At 35.7% G+C, this 14,533-nt stretch overlaps 1 protein-coding gene across 1 annotated transcript; it reads left to right on the plus strand.

Annotated features, from left to right (window-relative positions):
* Positions 1 to 1,700: 1,700 nt before the first annotated feature.
* On the plus strand, positions 1,701 to 5,425 carry LOC129258537 (uncharacterized). The gene is made up of 2 exons (XM_054896794.2): positions 1,701 to 3,632; positions 5,027 to 5,425. The coding sequence occupies exons 1-2, from the start codon at positions 3,004 to 3,006 to the stop codon at positions 5,190 to 5,192; spliced, it is 795 nt and encodes a 264-aa protein (XP_054752769.2). The 5' UTR covers positions 1,701 to 3,003; the 3' UTR covers positions 5,193 to 5,425.
* Positions 5,426 to 14,533: the final 9,108 nt, after the last annotated feature.

Raw genomic sequence — 14,533 nt, forward strand, 5'->3', positions numbered from 1 at the left:
AAACCTTCACCAATATATTTTCTGCTATTTTTACAGTAAACCATTTGTCAGGGTGAACTTCTCCTTCGAAACAGGACGATAGAATGGTATCTAAGAAACACCTATGATTATTTTCACCTCTGCCATTTTTACCTCTGCCATTATTACCTCTGCCATTTTTACCACTGCCATTTTTACCTCTGCCATTATTACCTCTGCCATTTTTACCTCTGCCATTTTTACCTCTGCCATTTTTACCCTTGCCATTATTACCTGGCACCCACTCGTTAAGGGTATCAAAAATACAATTTTTTAATAGTTTTTAAAGACTGGTAAATGGTCAATCGCGGAGTCAATCGGATTTAGGGTATTTTTTCAAAGCTTTTTTTCAAGGACTAGCAAAACGTGTTTGTTTTTCTTTTCCCTCCTCGTTTTTTGAAAAGTGTTCGGGTTCATGCATGTGTTAGGGGTCATATTCTGGCGACAACTTGTTTAGGGGCCAAAATGTGTAAATGAAGCCAGCGAAAAAAAATTGTTTAGAGGGTTATTTTGCACACACAGAAAAACTCGTTTAGGGGTGTTTGGAAATAATTTGGTCACGAATGTGTACAGTAATACATTTGACTGCCCCCACCCCCCCCCCACTAGCGTACCTACGGGGGGGGGGCAGAGGGGGCACTCTGCCCCCCCCCCCTGACGAGCTTAAAAGACCCTTTTTGCCCCCCCTGACGAACTTGAAGACCTTTAATGCCCCCCCTGAAGAGCCTGAAGACCTTATAGCAGCTGGAGCTACAACCGGGGTTATGATAGTGCGCAATATTAACGGAAACTCGGCGCCTCATAAATGCTATATAAAAAAAGAACATGTTTTTTAAAAAAATGTCAAAACCGACCCCTATCTACGACTTCTGCGTTTTCCTTCATAAATTCACAATTTTTGCCGAAAGTTCCCCTCTGAGTACTTTTCTCACTCATTGCCTTAATAACAAATAAACCGTCATTCTGTCAATAATTCTTGTGTGTGTGTGCACCCAATTATGCATTTAAAAAAAAGATAATAGGCCTATTCTGCATCATTTGAAGATGATTTTTGGTCATATTTTGTGTTTGTCAGTTTCGTGTGCTGCACCCGCGTTTTGTACAGAGAAGTTATCCAGTTACCCTTATGCCAGGGCAGAATGAAACCTTTGAAAATTTTTAAATAACACAAACAACTACACAATTTAGATGAAATACAAATATCGTTGGAGCCTTGCGCCATGAACACCTGTCTTTGGCGAGAACCGGTGTTATACTTTATTTAGACATGATCGAAAACATCATTATCATCAATAATCATTGTCATCATTCTTCGAGTAAAGGTAATACTTTACTACGACACGTTTGGTTCATAATAGTATTATAATAATTTAAGACGAACTCGACGTCAGATAAAAAGCTTAAAACATAACAAGTACCCAGAATTGTCATCGTGTGGGGCTTTGACGTGGTGATTGTCCCCTAACCCCCCCCCCCCCGCTAAACCCATTTAATGCAGGACTGTGAATTACTTTTATCCGAAAATATGTGACGTGAACAAGACCCTCTCTCAACCGTGGCGCCTATGAATAAGAAAAAAAATATTACACAAAAAGACATTCTCACTAAGCATAGCGTGCATGTATTCTCATAATTGCGATATCGTCATAATGGTATTTCCGTGTACTCACTCGGTTGCGGAAGACTTCGCCACATGAATTATGTGAAGGTATAGCGATACATGGTTAATTTCTCTCAGATAGTGGCTGCACAGAATAATATTCTCAATATATAAAGACTTCACACCTTCCAAGGCTTCATTTGTTTTCGTTGTGTCGTTCGAGCCATTTGACTTTGATCACGACTTCTATCATTTTCTCATAGACCAGAAATGTAAAATTCTCTTGTGCTGTCTGACATTTTGAGAACCCTGGGACGGCTTCATTCAGACAATAATCTAAAGCAGACGATTTTATAGGAAAAGACGAAGTTTCCCGCCAAGTTGTGCCCTGAGACTCATTTAGCTATTAAGCCCCAAATTGGAAAATCCCTGGTCCTGTAACAATGTACGAATCTCGAGAACTCGATGATGATACCATCATTGGCATCATTCTTGGGCATGCCGATACTCAAGAATACTTAAATCGACCAAAGAGGAGCAAAACACATCAACCAACGACCAAAGTGGAGCCAAAAAATATGAAGAAGAAGCGCCCCTCAAATAACGAATGCCCGGGCAGTAAAATGCTTCGAACATTTCGGAAATGCTTTGGAGGCCTCGTCTCAAGAACTATTTAGCCCTTTCCAATTGCATTATGGCGGTTTTTTATGATTCTTTTTCTCGAAACATGTGACGTGAGCAGAAATACAGGACATTTATGTCACTTCTTTCTCAATTATGGTGTGCATGAATTCGTGTCATCAACCATCAACGCGTATATAGTATCTGCATAGCTTTATAACCGTCAATATTGTTTCATTATCAGATGCATTCATAACTAATGACTATGACGGCATTTTCAAAATAACTCTCCAAAATAATAAGAGTACTGTATATGCAAATATTCAAACACTTCACAACTTACAAGGCTTCATTGATTTTTGTTTCGTCGTCTGCGCGGACCGTTTGACTTTGGCAAAAAGAATCTGTTATATTTTTCTTTTTCTCGTGAGCCTGGACGACAAACTCACCTTGATTTTATACTGTCTGATTTTTTTTTTACATTGAGAGAACTCTGGAAGAAACTTCATTGAAATAGATATTGCAAGAAAGAAAGAAAATGTTTGGGTTGCGTGGGATGCGTCTTCTCACCAAATAAACATCAACTGAAACATCTGTTGTTCTTGCAACAATCACTTTGAAAATTTATACACACGACATTGGAAAATGCGAAGTTTCCCGCCAAGCCGTCAATCGAGTCCCACTTTTCAGAATGTGTCGTTCTGATGACTTAGCCAGAATGGATAATTCTTAAGATAAATCTTACAAATCTCTTTATCAAAACAATGTACGAACCTCGAATACTTTATGATGACAAAACAATTGGCATCATCCTTGGACATGCCGACACACTGGTATACTTGAATCGAACAAAGGCCAAGAGCAAGGTGTCCAAATCACCTATCAGCAGAAAGGCACATAAGAAGCCTCCTCATTGTCCTTCACGTTCCTCGATCTTGCCCAAAAGTGACAAAATGAAGCGAGAAGTGCTTCAAGGGCCTTGCCTCAGGAGTTGCTTCGTCATATCTATCTTCTTCAGCATCGTCGGGATTGCCCTGGTTGTCGCCGGCACGGTCATGCTCACCAGACGACGGTCATCATCATCGCCGTCATCGTCGGGTAGCAACCACCAGTGGATGCTCATCTTGGGGTTACTGACGGTCTTTGTGGCAATTGCTTGTTACCTGTGTCTTCGGAACTACTGCGTCTACCATCTAGGAGAAGCTCCTGTCAAGGTGTTGTCCATTGAAGGGGAAGAACTGAAAGGTGGTAAATACCAAGTGGTGAAGAATGTTGAGGATAGTGAGAAGGGGCACACTGAGTCAGAGATTGTGCCACATCTGCAGGCAGATGAAACACAAGATATGGAACTTAAAAAAGTCTCGGATGAAGAGGAGAATGACATCTCCACAAGGTAAGAAAATCACGACTATCTTGTAATCTGTGTGTCAGGATACGCAGGGGCGGCAGGTCCATGGTTGACCTAAGGGGGGGGGGGGCAGAGGTCTACTTATAATTTCTGCCAAAAAAGTTCAAGTATTTCAAGCATAGACCTAAACAAAGGTAATGAAATAACGAGGGACAGTGAACCAAGTGAAAGTGAAGGTAACCTACTTAGAAGTAATTGCCCCACCCTATATAAATAAATGACCACCAAACAAAAAAAGAGAGAAAAAACAAGTACTTGTTTAATGGGGTACGGAATATTCGATTTCCAAATGTCTACTCTATAAAACAATTGTTATATACAGATTCTTATGCATGTAGTTGACAGGTTAAAAAATTGTTCTTTCAATGTCTTTGGTAGGCCTATCAAAATCAAAACAGAATATCAACAGGACATTGAAATCTTAAGGATTGCCGAGGCTGTTACAAGCTTTGCTAGCTACTTGATATCATTCTAAACCTTGTTCATTATGTGCCAGTTTAATTTCAGTGATTAATATAGTACATTTACATCTACGTCACGAGGAAATGAAAGGGTTTTCATTTCCACGAAAAGAGAATGGAAAAGTGATTCAGTTGAAATGGGGAAATTAGATGCGGGTACCTACATTTATGAAAAACTTGTATTGCTGTGCGTATACGAAAAATTTATCTTTTACATAGAAAAAGAAACATAGCAAATGCACTGGGAAATGAACTTTACGATGAGCCTAACTTGATTTTTGAATTACTATTTGGCAATTAGAACAAGAAGATTAAAAAACACACATAGTTTTCATAACGCATCATTTTTAATTTTTGTGGGAAAAAATTAAAAGTGAATTCGGAGAAATATATGATTTAAGGCTTCTGCCACATTCACTGGCATAGGATTAAAAAAAAACACTGAGAAATAAAAAAAAACACTGAGAAATCTCTAAACATACCTTTAATCGTATAATTTTCTTGAATGTTGGCGTATTCTACTCTTTTGCCTATAGATATGCGAATTCAATTAACTAATCACCTATTTATTTAGATCGATTTTATAGCCCGTTCACATTTTTCAGGCCAAAGCACTGTATACATAATACTCAATTTGTTGTTTTGTCTTACCAATTTTTTTCAATGACATTATTTTACAAACATTGCTTTGTGGATTTCTCTTCTCCAATTTTACATTTATTTTAAATACATTATGTCAAGCAAGCATTCACCTCATTTTCATGAAATAGAATTTTACGATATTTTTGTGTTAAATAGAAGAGAAAAAATATTGTTGTCTCGTGTTATTTTAGAAATAGAACCTCCACTTCAACCTTAACTTTATTGTCCTATTCATAGAATCTTTTCTTCTATTTATTCTGTTTGTTTTTCTTTTAGGGAAGGACATACGACCAACGATGTCAGTCTCACATTGATAGAAGAGCAAAGAAGAGAGTCCACATCTCTGCTAATTCACTCTGACACAGAATGTCATCTCGATGACCATCTCGACGTCGGGTTCCAAAGAGAGCTTCGAAGGATGTCCAAGGTTTCGCAAGTTTAGGGATCGAGCCCCAGATAATATTTGCGCCATTAGATATTTGGATTAGAGTACTATTATCTTTCTAATCAAGATTGGATTTTCCAATATGACTTACTGTAATGTTGGTGCGTGAAAAGGACAACGAAAATAGTATAATCACATGCAGTAATATAGATTTTAAGAATATTGCAATTAGTAATTAAAAGTACAATTATTCAGTATTCTAAAACTTTATAGGAATTTGATTACCGTATTTATGTAGGCTTATACATAAGCCTATAAGCCTACATAAATACGGTAATCAAATTCATAAGCCTACATAAATACGGTAATCAAATTCCTATAAAGTTAGTTTAACTTATTCCAATCTGAATAGTCTAAAAATCTAAAGCGTTGAACTTATTAAAGGAACTTTCAACCCTTTGTTAGAATACTGAATAATATATACTGTACATGTATAAGCCTGCATCAATACGAAGAAATACATGGTCTAAGTTTAAAAACGTAATCGGATAAACATAATATCATCATTATTCTTCAATGTGAATTAAAATTCATTAATTGAAACTTATACATGCTATATAAATATGTATTTATATGATTGGAGGTAATTTATAGATATTCATGTAATGTAAATTTATACATAATTATATAATTATATTGTTAATGTATTTCGATGATGACTGAAGGGGTAGGGGTAGGCCCCTACTCCATGCTGGTTGAAAATGATATCTCAGTAAACAGGCGAAAATTAACAATATGCGGAAAACATTCATCAAAGTCTAAAAAATAACGAAGTTATTGAATTTTAAATTTTAAACTTTAGCAAGCATTAGTAACCACATTATGACGAGTATTCTGAAGTCAGGTTTAACTTACATCATGGTCTAACTCTGTGCTAAAATTATGGAAAGCCAAATATGTAAAATTCCTTACATTGTAATGTCATGAATGTTGCTTACACATTTATATGTTCTTTTCTATCTCGTGCATTGGTGAAGAAAGCTATTGTATTTATCCTTCCGAAACAGTGAAGAATGATTTGATAGAAAATGAGCTGATACACTGAAATTCTACTAGAGATTTATGCCACTATTGGCTATCCATAGTTAAACCACAACTTAAAACCGGAGTTTAAATTAAACCCGACTTTAGAATATGAGCCTTAAAGTTATTCAGTGCGGTTATGAATGCAATAGGTGGGCTGATGACGTCCTCCACTTTTATTTCCGTACTCTATTACATAAAATCATATATTGTTTTATAAGAACAATATATCTCTTGTTACAAAATTAGTTGCAGGAATAATTATCTTATACATTCAATTAGCAACCAATCCTATTTTTACATTCTTGGAGGAAAAATTAAATAAATATGATTTCATATCAATGCAAGGTCGCTCATTGCACATTATTTTATGAAAACATGCATAGAATTACTGTTATTAAATTACCAAACTAATGCAAAATATAAAAATGTCAATGTCAACTTATTCCTTGTCCGATTTGATAATTGTTTTATATTACAAATTGTATTTTGCAAGGCACTTCTATTTCGATAATGATTGAAAACTTAACGAAGTTATTGTATTTTAAATTTCAAACTTTCGCAACCATTTTGTGAACAAAGAAAGTTATTAAATGTTGTCATTGCATATTGATGCGTAGAATTACAGTTTCACCAAAATAAGACAAAATATAAAAATGTCATAACTTTTATTCCTTGTCCGATTTGATGAAATTGTCAATGTTTTGTTATTCTAAGTTTACTTTATTATCTGATCGTATATTATTTTCAGCATGGTCTTATCATTAATTCAAGATCTTATCCCGTGATAATTGTGGCCAACATTATGATAAGGACTTTGAGTTTGACATTAAAACAATAAGACAGTGCACTTCGCTCCAGTCAGATTTGTACCATAATAATAATAAGAAGAAGATAATGATGATGATAATAATAACGATAGGCCTAATGGTGGTCATGATGATGATGATTGTGATGGTGAAGATCATGATGATGATGATGATGATGATGTTGAATTGATGATGATGATGATGATGATGAAACGACACATTTCTTATGCACCGGACACCATGGTATGAATTACTATGAAATTACGCTTCCTATAATCGTTGCTGAATTAATGTGACGTAAAATTATGAAGACTGCTTCACATAATTCGTTAGAATATAGGCTACGACATACAATGTTGAAAGAGGCGGAGCATGGGGTGAGAGGGGGTGAGAGAAGGAGTACAGACAGATAGAAATATTCAAAATTCCCCCTCCTCCGTCCTCCCCTCCTCAAGAGTTTTCAAAACACGTCAAACAATATAACGTAATTCTATGATATCGCCACAACAAAGAAAATAACTGAGATAGTTAAAATAGCAACATGATGCAACATATTCTGTTCACCTGAAGGAAGGAACTAAACTAATACTTAATTTCAATGAAAAGGAAATCAGTACACTGGCGGATCCAGGTGGGCACAGCCGGCCCGCGTCCCCCCTTTTGAGAGGCCCAATTAAAATTTGTAATGTAAAAATTCCGTTAAAACAGAAGTGTACCCCCCCCCCTTTGAAAGTGCAGACTTTTTTTTTGCTTGTCAATTTTCTTCGTGGACGAAATGCCCTTAATTTCTGGTTAAAACCTTTTTTTTTTGGGGGGGGGGGGCTTGTCAATTTTTTTTCATGGACGAAATAACCTAAATTTTTGGTTAAAACCCTTTTTTTTATCTCGGGAAATTCCCCCCCTCTTTCGAAAAATCTTGGATCCGCCCCTGAATCGGTACAAGGCATGGATTATAATAGTGTACAACGCAACTTATAAAATGTAATGTTTCCTTTTATCTTGAACCACGACTAGCCTTATGTATGCTTATGTTTTTCTTCACATGACACGCGTGGAGAGTTGTCATACTCTGTAGACCAATGATTAATGAAATTTGAATATAAATCAAATGAGCATCTATCAATGATGAAAAGGTGAAAATCACTGATCAATATTTGCAGTAAATTAGAGCCCGTCTTATAAGCTGTGGTAAAGGATCGGAGTAGCATAATAACATTACATTATTGCAATAAGAGTAGTGGTTATTGAATGTGTTTTCAGTCGTTTGAATTTAAATTTGGCATTTTTCTTTCATCCGTCATAGAGTTTGGATTTGGCTTTTATCCCGGTTCCATAACATTTGCCCCTTTCAGCCTTTAGAGTTTTGATTTAGCATCTCTCTCAGTAGTGTTTTTATATTTTTATTTAAAAAAAGCAATTTGAGCACTTCTTTTACAGATTAAGTTATTGGATATTAGAAAGCTACTGACAATCTTGAATTGTTCAGCCCATGCTTGAGAAGGGGTTTTATATAAATACCCATGATATTTTATTTTAATTGGGCACTCGATCGAATAAATTTTATATGTAAAATCGGAAAATTTATCTCATAAAAATAATTTGTAGTTTATATCATTCACACAATAAACGTTGAGGGCCTATGCGTTAATATCAAATGAATTGGAATAGCGACATGCACTTTTTTTGTGGGGGGGGGGGTACCCGAACTAAAGATAATTATGCTTAAAAGAAAAAAAATCATCCCCACATTTCACATTATATTTTGACACTGCTCTTGTTGTAATATTCCTCTATTATATTAAATTTAGTTATGTTTAATTGAATTATTTATTTTCACCAGCGGCATTTTGGTGAATTTTTCGTCCCTCCATGGGGGGGGGGGGGGGGTGGAGATGACCCTCATCCATAGACTGCTACAAAATTCGAAATTCGGGGGGGGACGGGGGCGGTATCACCGCCCATGCTTTTTTTTTTTTTACATACATCCAATACGTAAACAGATATTAATACAAAGTCAGCTATTTTGTAGCACGTTGGACAAAACACACGACATTTCGCTTGCAAGTTGTCATCTTTTTTTCTGTTTTGTGGCTTCATTTCACATTTACGGTCATATGCTTCCCTTTGGAAAGAAGACCAATAATCAATGTTATGTTGTTCAGCTTGGCTGAAAATGATATGCTGATCTCGCAAGTCTAGGTGTACAATGAGTATTGTTCATGTTCGTGACGGAAACAATAGTTTTTTCCCCCCGAGATGTTTGACGTTACCTCGTCTTCCAAAATGAATTCATTAAATTAATTGAAACTGGAATGTGATGCTGATGATTTCGGGTATCAATTTTCCTTTCCTTTACCGTTATACACATGTTGCCCTTCATCTCTTATTTCGCTCTGTTTACTGATTTATCTTTGAGAAATTAAAGGTTATGATCAGACTTTGAACCTACACTCTGAACTACGTTCTTATGAGTGCTAAAAAGGGACAAATGATTGGAGTATGGAACGAATGCTGGTGAATGAATGGTCGACGGATATCCGATTTATTGAAATGAGACGAGAGAGGTGATCGATTGCAGTCGACGGATGATTAGACTGGAGAAACCAGAGTCGACGGTTGGTGATGGTTGTTAACCATTCTTTTGTAGACCATCAGCAACCAAACGAACGCAACTGACACTCAGGCACGGTTGCACCCTGACAAGAAAACCGTGTCAGCTGGAAGTTGGATTCGAGGCCGTCACAATACTATAGAATTTAAAGCAATTCAACAAATTAACAAACAGAACAAAACGAAACAAATAACAAACAAGGAATAAATGAGAGCCCCAAAAATCTTTAAACACATTAGTGAACACTTTCTGTAACACATTCATGAGCTTTGGAATATTAATTGAGATCATAAACATATTTATGCAAAACTTCTCTGTATCGCGTATAATCATGATGATAATAGTATATCGATAGTACAAGTGAGATTCCATATATGTGTGTTAGTTTGTTCAGCTTTGGGGTCTGATTTAGGGGGGGGGGGGTCTCATGGGACGGGAGAATGCTCATATACATTCATTCTTTCAATTTGCATAGTTGTTACGTCTTTGTTTTATTATTTGCTTTAGCTGCATACATTAGTTGTTGAAATGTTATTTTTGCATAATTTCGGATCATGTCTCTGTTCTGATACAATTTGCCTGCTATGTTTATTACACTGTTATTTAATTTGTGTATTGCACTGCTGCAATTATCATTTTATTTTATATTTTCTTGATTATGTATGTATGAAGTTTATTTGAATTAATAATAAAGATCACTACAAAACAAAAAATACTAATTCAATGGTAACTAAACACACAACAGTGAAAAATATGAATCCACAATGTACATGATTTAGAAAAAACAACAACAGGAAATTGACGTATAGGTGCTAAACGTGATGTTTGTGCTACAGAAATGAATGATCTTGAAAAAATATACAAGAAAGGTAGTTATATGATTCTAAAGTTATACTAGCCTCGAGAATATTGTTTCTATATATTGTCCATATATAATTTAGCGTATTGTTCCGTGTTCCGTGACATTTGCTCCGCTGTAAATTGCACATACTCAGTGGCGTACCGTGGGTCAATGCAGGGGGGGGGGGGGGGCACCATAAAAAATGAATCACTTAGTGGGCGCGCGAAGCGTGCTCTTTTGCCAGATCTGACATAATCGAGACACTTTAAGGACAGTACCATTGAATGGATATGTATCTGACTGATCAAATAATAGAAGCGCGAGCTGAAAATTTTTGATATTCAGACAAAAAAGGGACATTATAAGCAATTTTTTTCAAACTTCAAGGTACGTACCTGTCTCACTATACTATCGATGCGAGTGCAAAGCCCGAGCAAAAATTTGTGTATATATTGACCCCCAACTGAGGACATTAAGGATTATTTTTTTAGGAATTCATAAAGAACATACATATCTCACCATAGTCATCAAATGCGAGCGCCATGCGCTTGCTGATTTTGATAGAATTACACCTAAACACATGAAGCACTATTTGTTGTCATTGTAATCATGAACATTATATATAAATCTCACTGATCAAATATTGCGAGCGCGAAGCGCGAGCTGAATTTTTTTAAATTCAGACCTGAAGAGGGGCATTCAGGCTTGTTTGTATGAATTCACTAAGACCATACATATTTCACTAACCAAATGATGCGAGCGCGAGGTGAAAATTTTTGATCTTCACTACAAAAATGGAAATTTTAAGGACTGTTTTTATGAATTCATGAAGAGCAGACATATCTAACCAATGCACTAAAATGCGAACGCAAGCACGGACTGGAAATGTTTTATATTCACACCTTAAAGGGGGCAATCACTTTAAGTAGTCATGAAAAAGAAGCATATTATGTCATTACATAAAATTTAATTTCATGATATACTTGACTACATGATGGATAAATTTTGCTTGGAATGACTGGAGAAAAAAATACTGAACCGATCTGACATAACACACAGGCCAATACTGAAGTCAAAGTAAAAACTTTTGATGTGTCCCCAATGTCTTTAGAATGTTGGAGTAGTTTCCCCTTGCTCTATGTTACCGAAATAGATAAAACGACTTTATGAATCTATTCAATTGTTCACATTTTATCTTAACACATAATTATGGGGATATTCAGTTTTATATCAAAGTCTTGCAACAAATGCCGAAAATGCTACCGGTTACACTACTCAATACTCGTTTTAATTGTCACATTCTGGACATCTTTATTCTATATGCTTACCCATCACTGGTAATATTCAGGTTAAATTATCCTAGTTAGATTTGTCCACGACAATGTGCATAATGATCAGTTATTCTGGTCATATTAAATTGATCTAAATAATTATGCTATTTGATAAAAGCGTTACGAATATCTCCCCCCCCCCCAAAAAAAAAAAAAAAGCTTTAAAGGAATCAGTAAGCGATGCAACTGGCTTCAATCGGAATAATATATTGTGTTATCCTTTTTTTGTGACATTTTTAAATGAAAATATTTGACCTGTTTCTAAAGTATTGAATGGATTTCTATTGATTTCAATGGAAGTGTAAATAACAATCCCTAAATGGGAATTTCCCTATTGCAACATAATGACGACACCCGGGTCACAACAAATGCAATCATGTTGACTTTTCAACAAGAAAAGCATACGCTTGCGAGTTCAAGTGCACTGATGGAAAATACTGTAAGTGCAGTAGACCATATATTAGCGCACTTGCATGTGGTATAACTGCCGTGGACCTATCCACGGAGGATTATCTATTGTTACTGGGGGTGCTGTGACAATGCTCAGCACCACCAGTAACAATAGAATAATCCTCCGTGGATTGGTCCATGATAACTGCCCCCTCTATATAGGAAGGAGAGAAGGAAATGAACTGATATGAAATAAATCGGGACTCTCGCTCATAAACGTAGATACGCACGATGACTAGATAAGAGGTCGCTTGTGCCATGCATCTCATCATGTCTTGTAATTTCTTACTATCAGAAATTACTCTTTTCTAGTTCAATCCATGAAATAGAAAATATTTAAAAATGACTAGAATAACAGTACGTTGTACCATCAGCCAGGAGAGGATCCGTGATTTACGGGAGAGGGGGGGGGGGGGGCTCTGCTGAGCAGAAAGTCCTTAGAAAGGGGGTATGTATACCCCCTTTGCACCCTCCCTGTATCCACCTGCACACGACATTGTACGATGACCGTTTAGTGATTTATATTAAGTGTTTGTTTTAAAGTACATGTTCGCCTTGTCTATCCTAATGCAAAAATCCACTCCTCATTTGAGTATACTATCTACCATCATCGCCTCTATATACAATTCCACCAAAACATTATAAGCATTTTTTTTTTCAAATAAAGGTACGTACCTGTCTCACTTAACTATCGATGCGAGCGCAAAGCCCGAGCAAAAATTTGTATATATTGACCCCAACTAAGCACATGAAGGATTTTTTTTAAGGAATTCATAAAGAGCATACATATCTCACCATAGTCATCAAATGCGAGCGCCATGCGCTTGCTGATTTTGATAGAATTACACCTTAACACATGAGGCACTATTTGTAGTCATTGTAATCATGAACATTATATATATATCTCAATGATCAAAAATTGCGAGCGCGAAGCGCGAGCTGAATTTTTTTTAATTCAGACCCGAAGAGGGGCATTCAGGCTTGTTTGTAGGAATTCACCACGACCATACATATTTCACTAACCACATGATGCGAACGCGAGGTGAAATTTTTTTATTTTCACTACAAAAAATTGAAATTTTAAGGACTGGTTTTATGAATTCATGAAGAGCAGACATATCTTACCAATGCACTAAAATGCAAACGCAAGCACGGACTGGAAATATTTTATATTCAGACCTTAAAGGGGGCAATCACTTTAAGTAGTCATGAAAAAGAAGCATATTATGTCACTACATAAAACAATAATATCTCGAAGTGCGAGAAAATATATTTGGTGTATATTGACATGAAAACGGGATGTTTTAGTACAACAGGATTATATATCTCATTAAGCAGACAGTGTGAGAACCAGGAATGATGAACACGCAAACTACGCTTCATAAAGTTATGTAAAAAAAATTGCTTATGTAATATAATCTATATAAATATAACATTATATAATATAATATAATATAATATAATATAATATAATATAATATAATATAATATAATATAATATAATATAATATAATATAATATGATATGATATGATATGATATGATATGATATGATATGATATGATATAATATAATATAATATAATATGATATGATATGATATGATATGATATGATATAATATAATATAATATAATATAATATAATATAATATAATATAATATAATATAATATATAATATAATATACAGTAATTTATTCTCCCCCTACGTTTCTCTTTCTTTCTCCCTCTTTTCTCTTTTTTTTTTTTTGGGGGGGGGGGGGGCAGCCGTGGGGGGGGGGGGCGCACGTGCCCCCGTAGTTACGCCACTGCACATACTTAATGGAATAACCAACTTCAACTATGGATTCAACACTATGCCCTATCCCAAACCTAACCCTAAACTTTACATATAACCCTATTGCAACCCTAACGCTATACCTTAGACGAAATAAAGCACGGAGTAATTGTCGTCGGAGCAAATGTCGTGTCACCTAAATGGCACCATGTCTGTTTTGTGATAAAATCACAGTCACTAGAAAATAGCACTATAGGTGTCACGCGCGTAAAACATTCCCTATAGACTTGTGTGTTAAAATGGCACTATTGAAAAATCCATAAAAAATAAACGTGAAATTAGAGAGTCGAATGTTTACTACCATTGGATAGGATATATACCTGACATTCCATATCTGACCAGAGAAGGGTATCGTAGCCAGCTCATTTTAAAAATAAATCGCCATTTATGAAAATCGGATAACTATGATGGGATCAAATTTATCAACTGAAACAGTAAA

Source organism: Lytechinus pictus, chromosome 4, assembly GCF_037042905.1.
Source record: "Lytechinus pictus isolate F3 Inbred chromosome 4, Lp3.0, whole genome shotgun sequence".
NCBI lineage: Eukaryota > Metazoa > Echinodermata > Echinoidea > Temnopleuroida > Toxopneustidae > Lytechinus > Lytechinus pictus.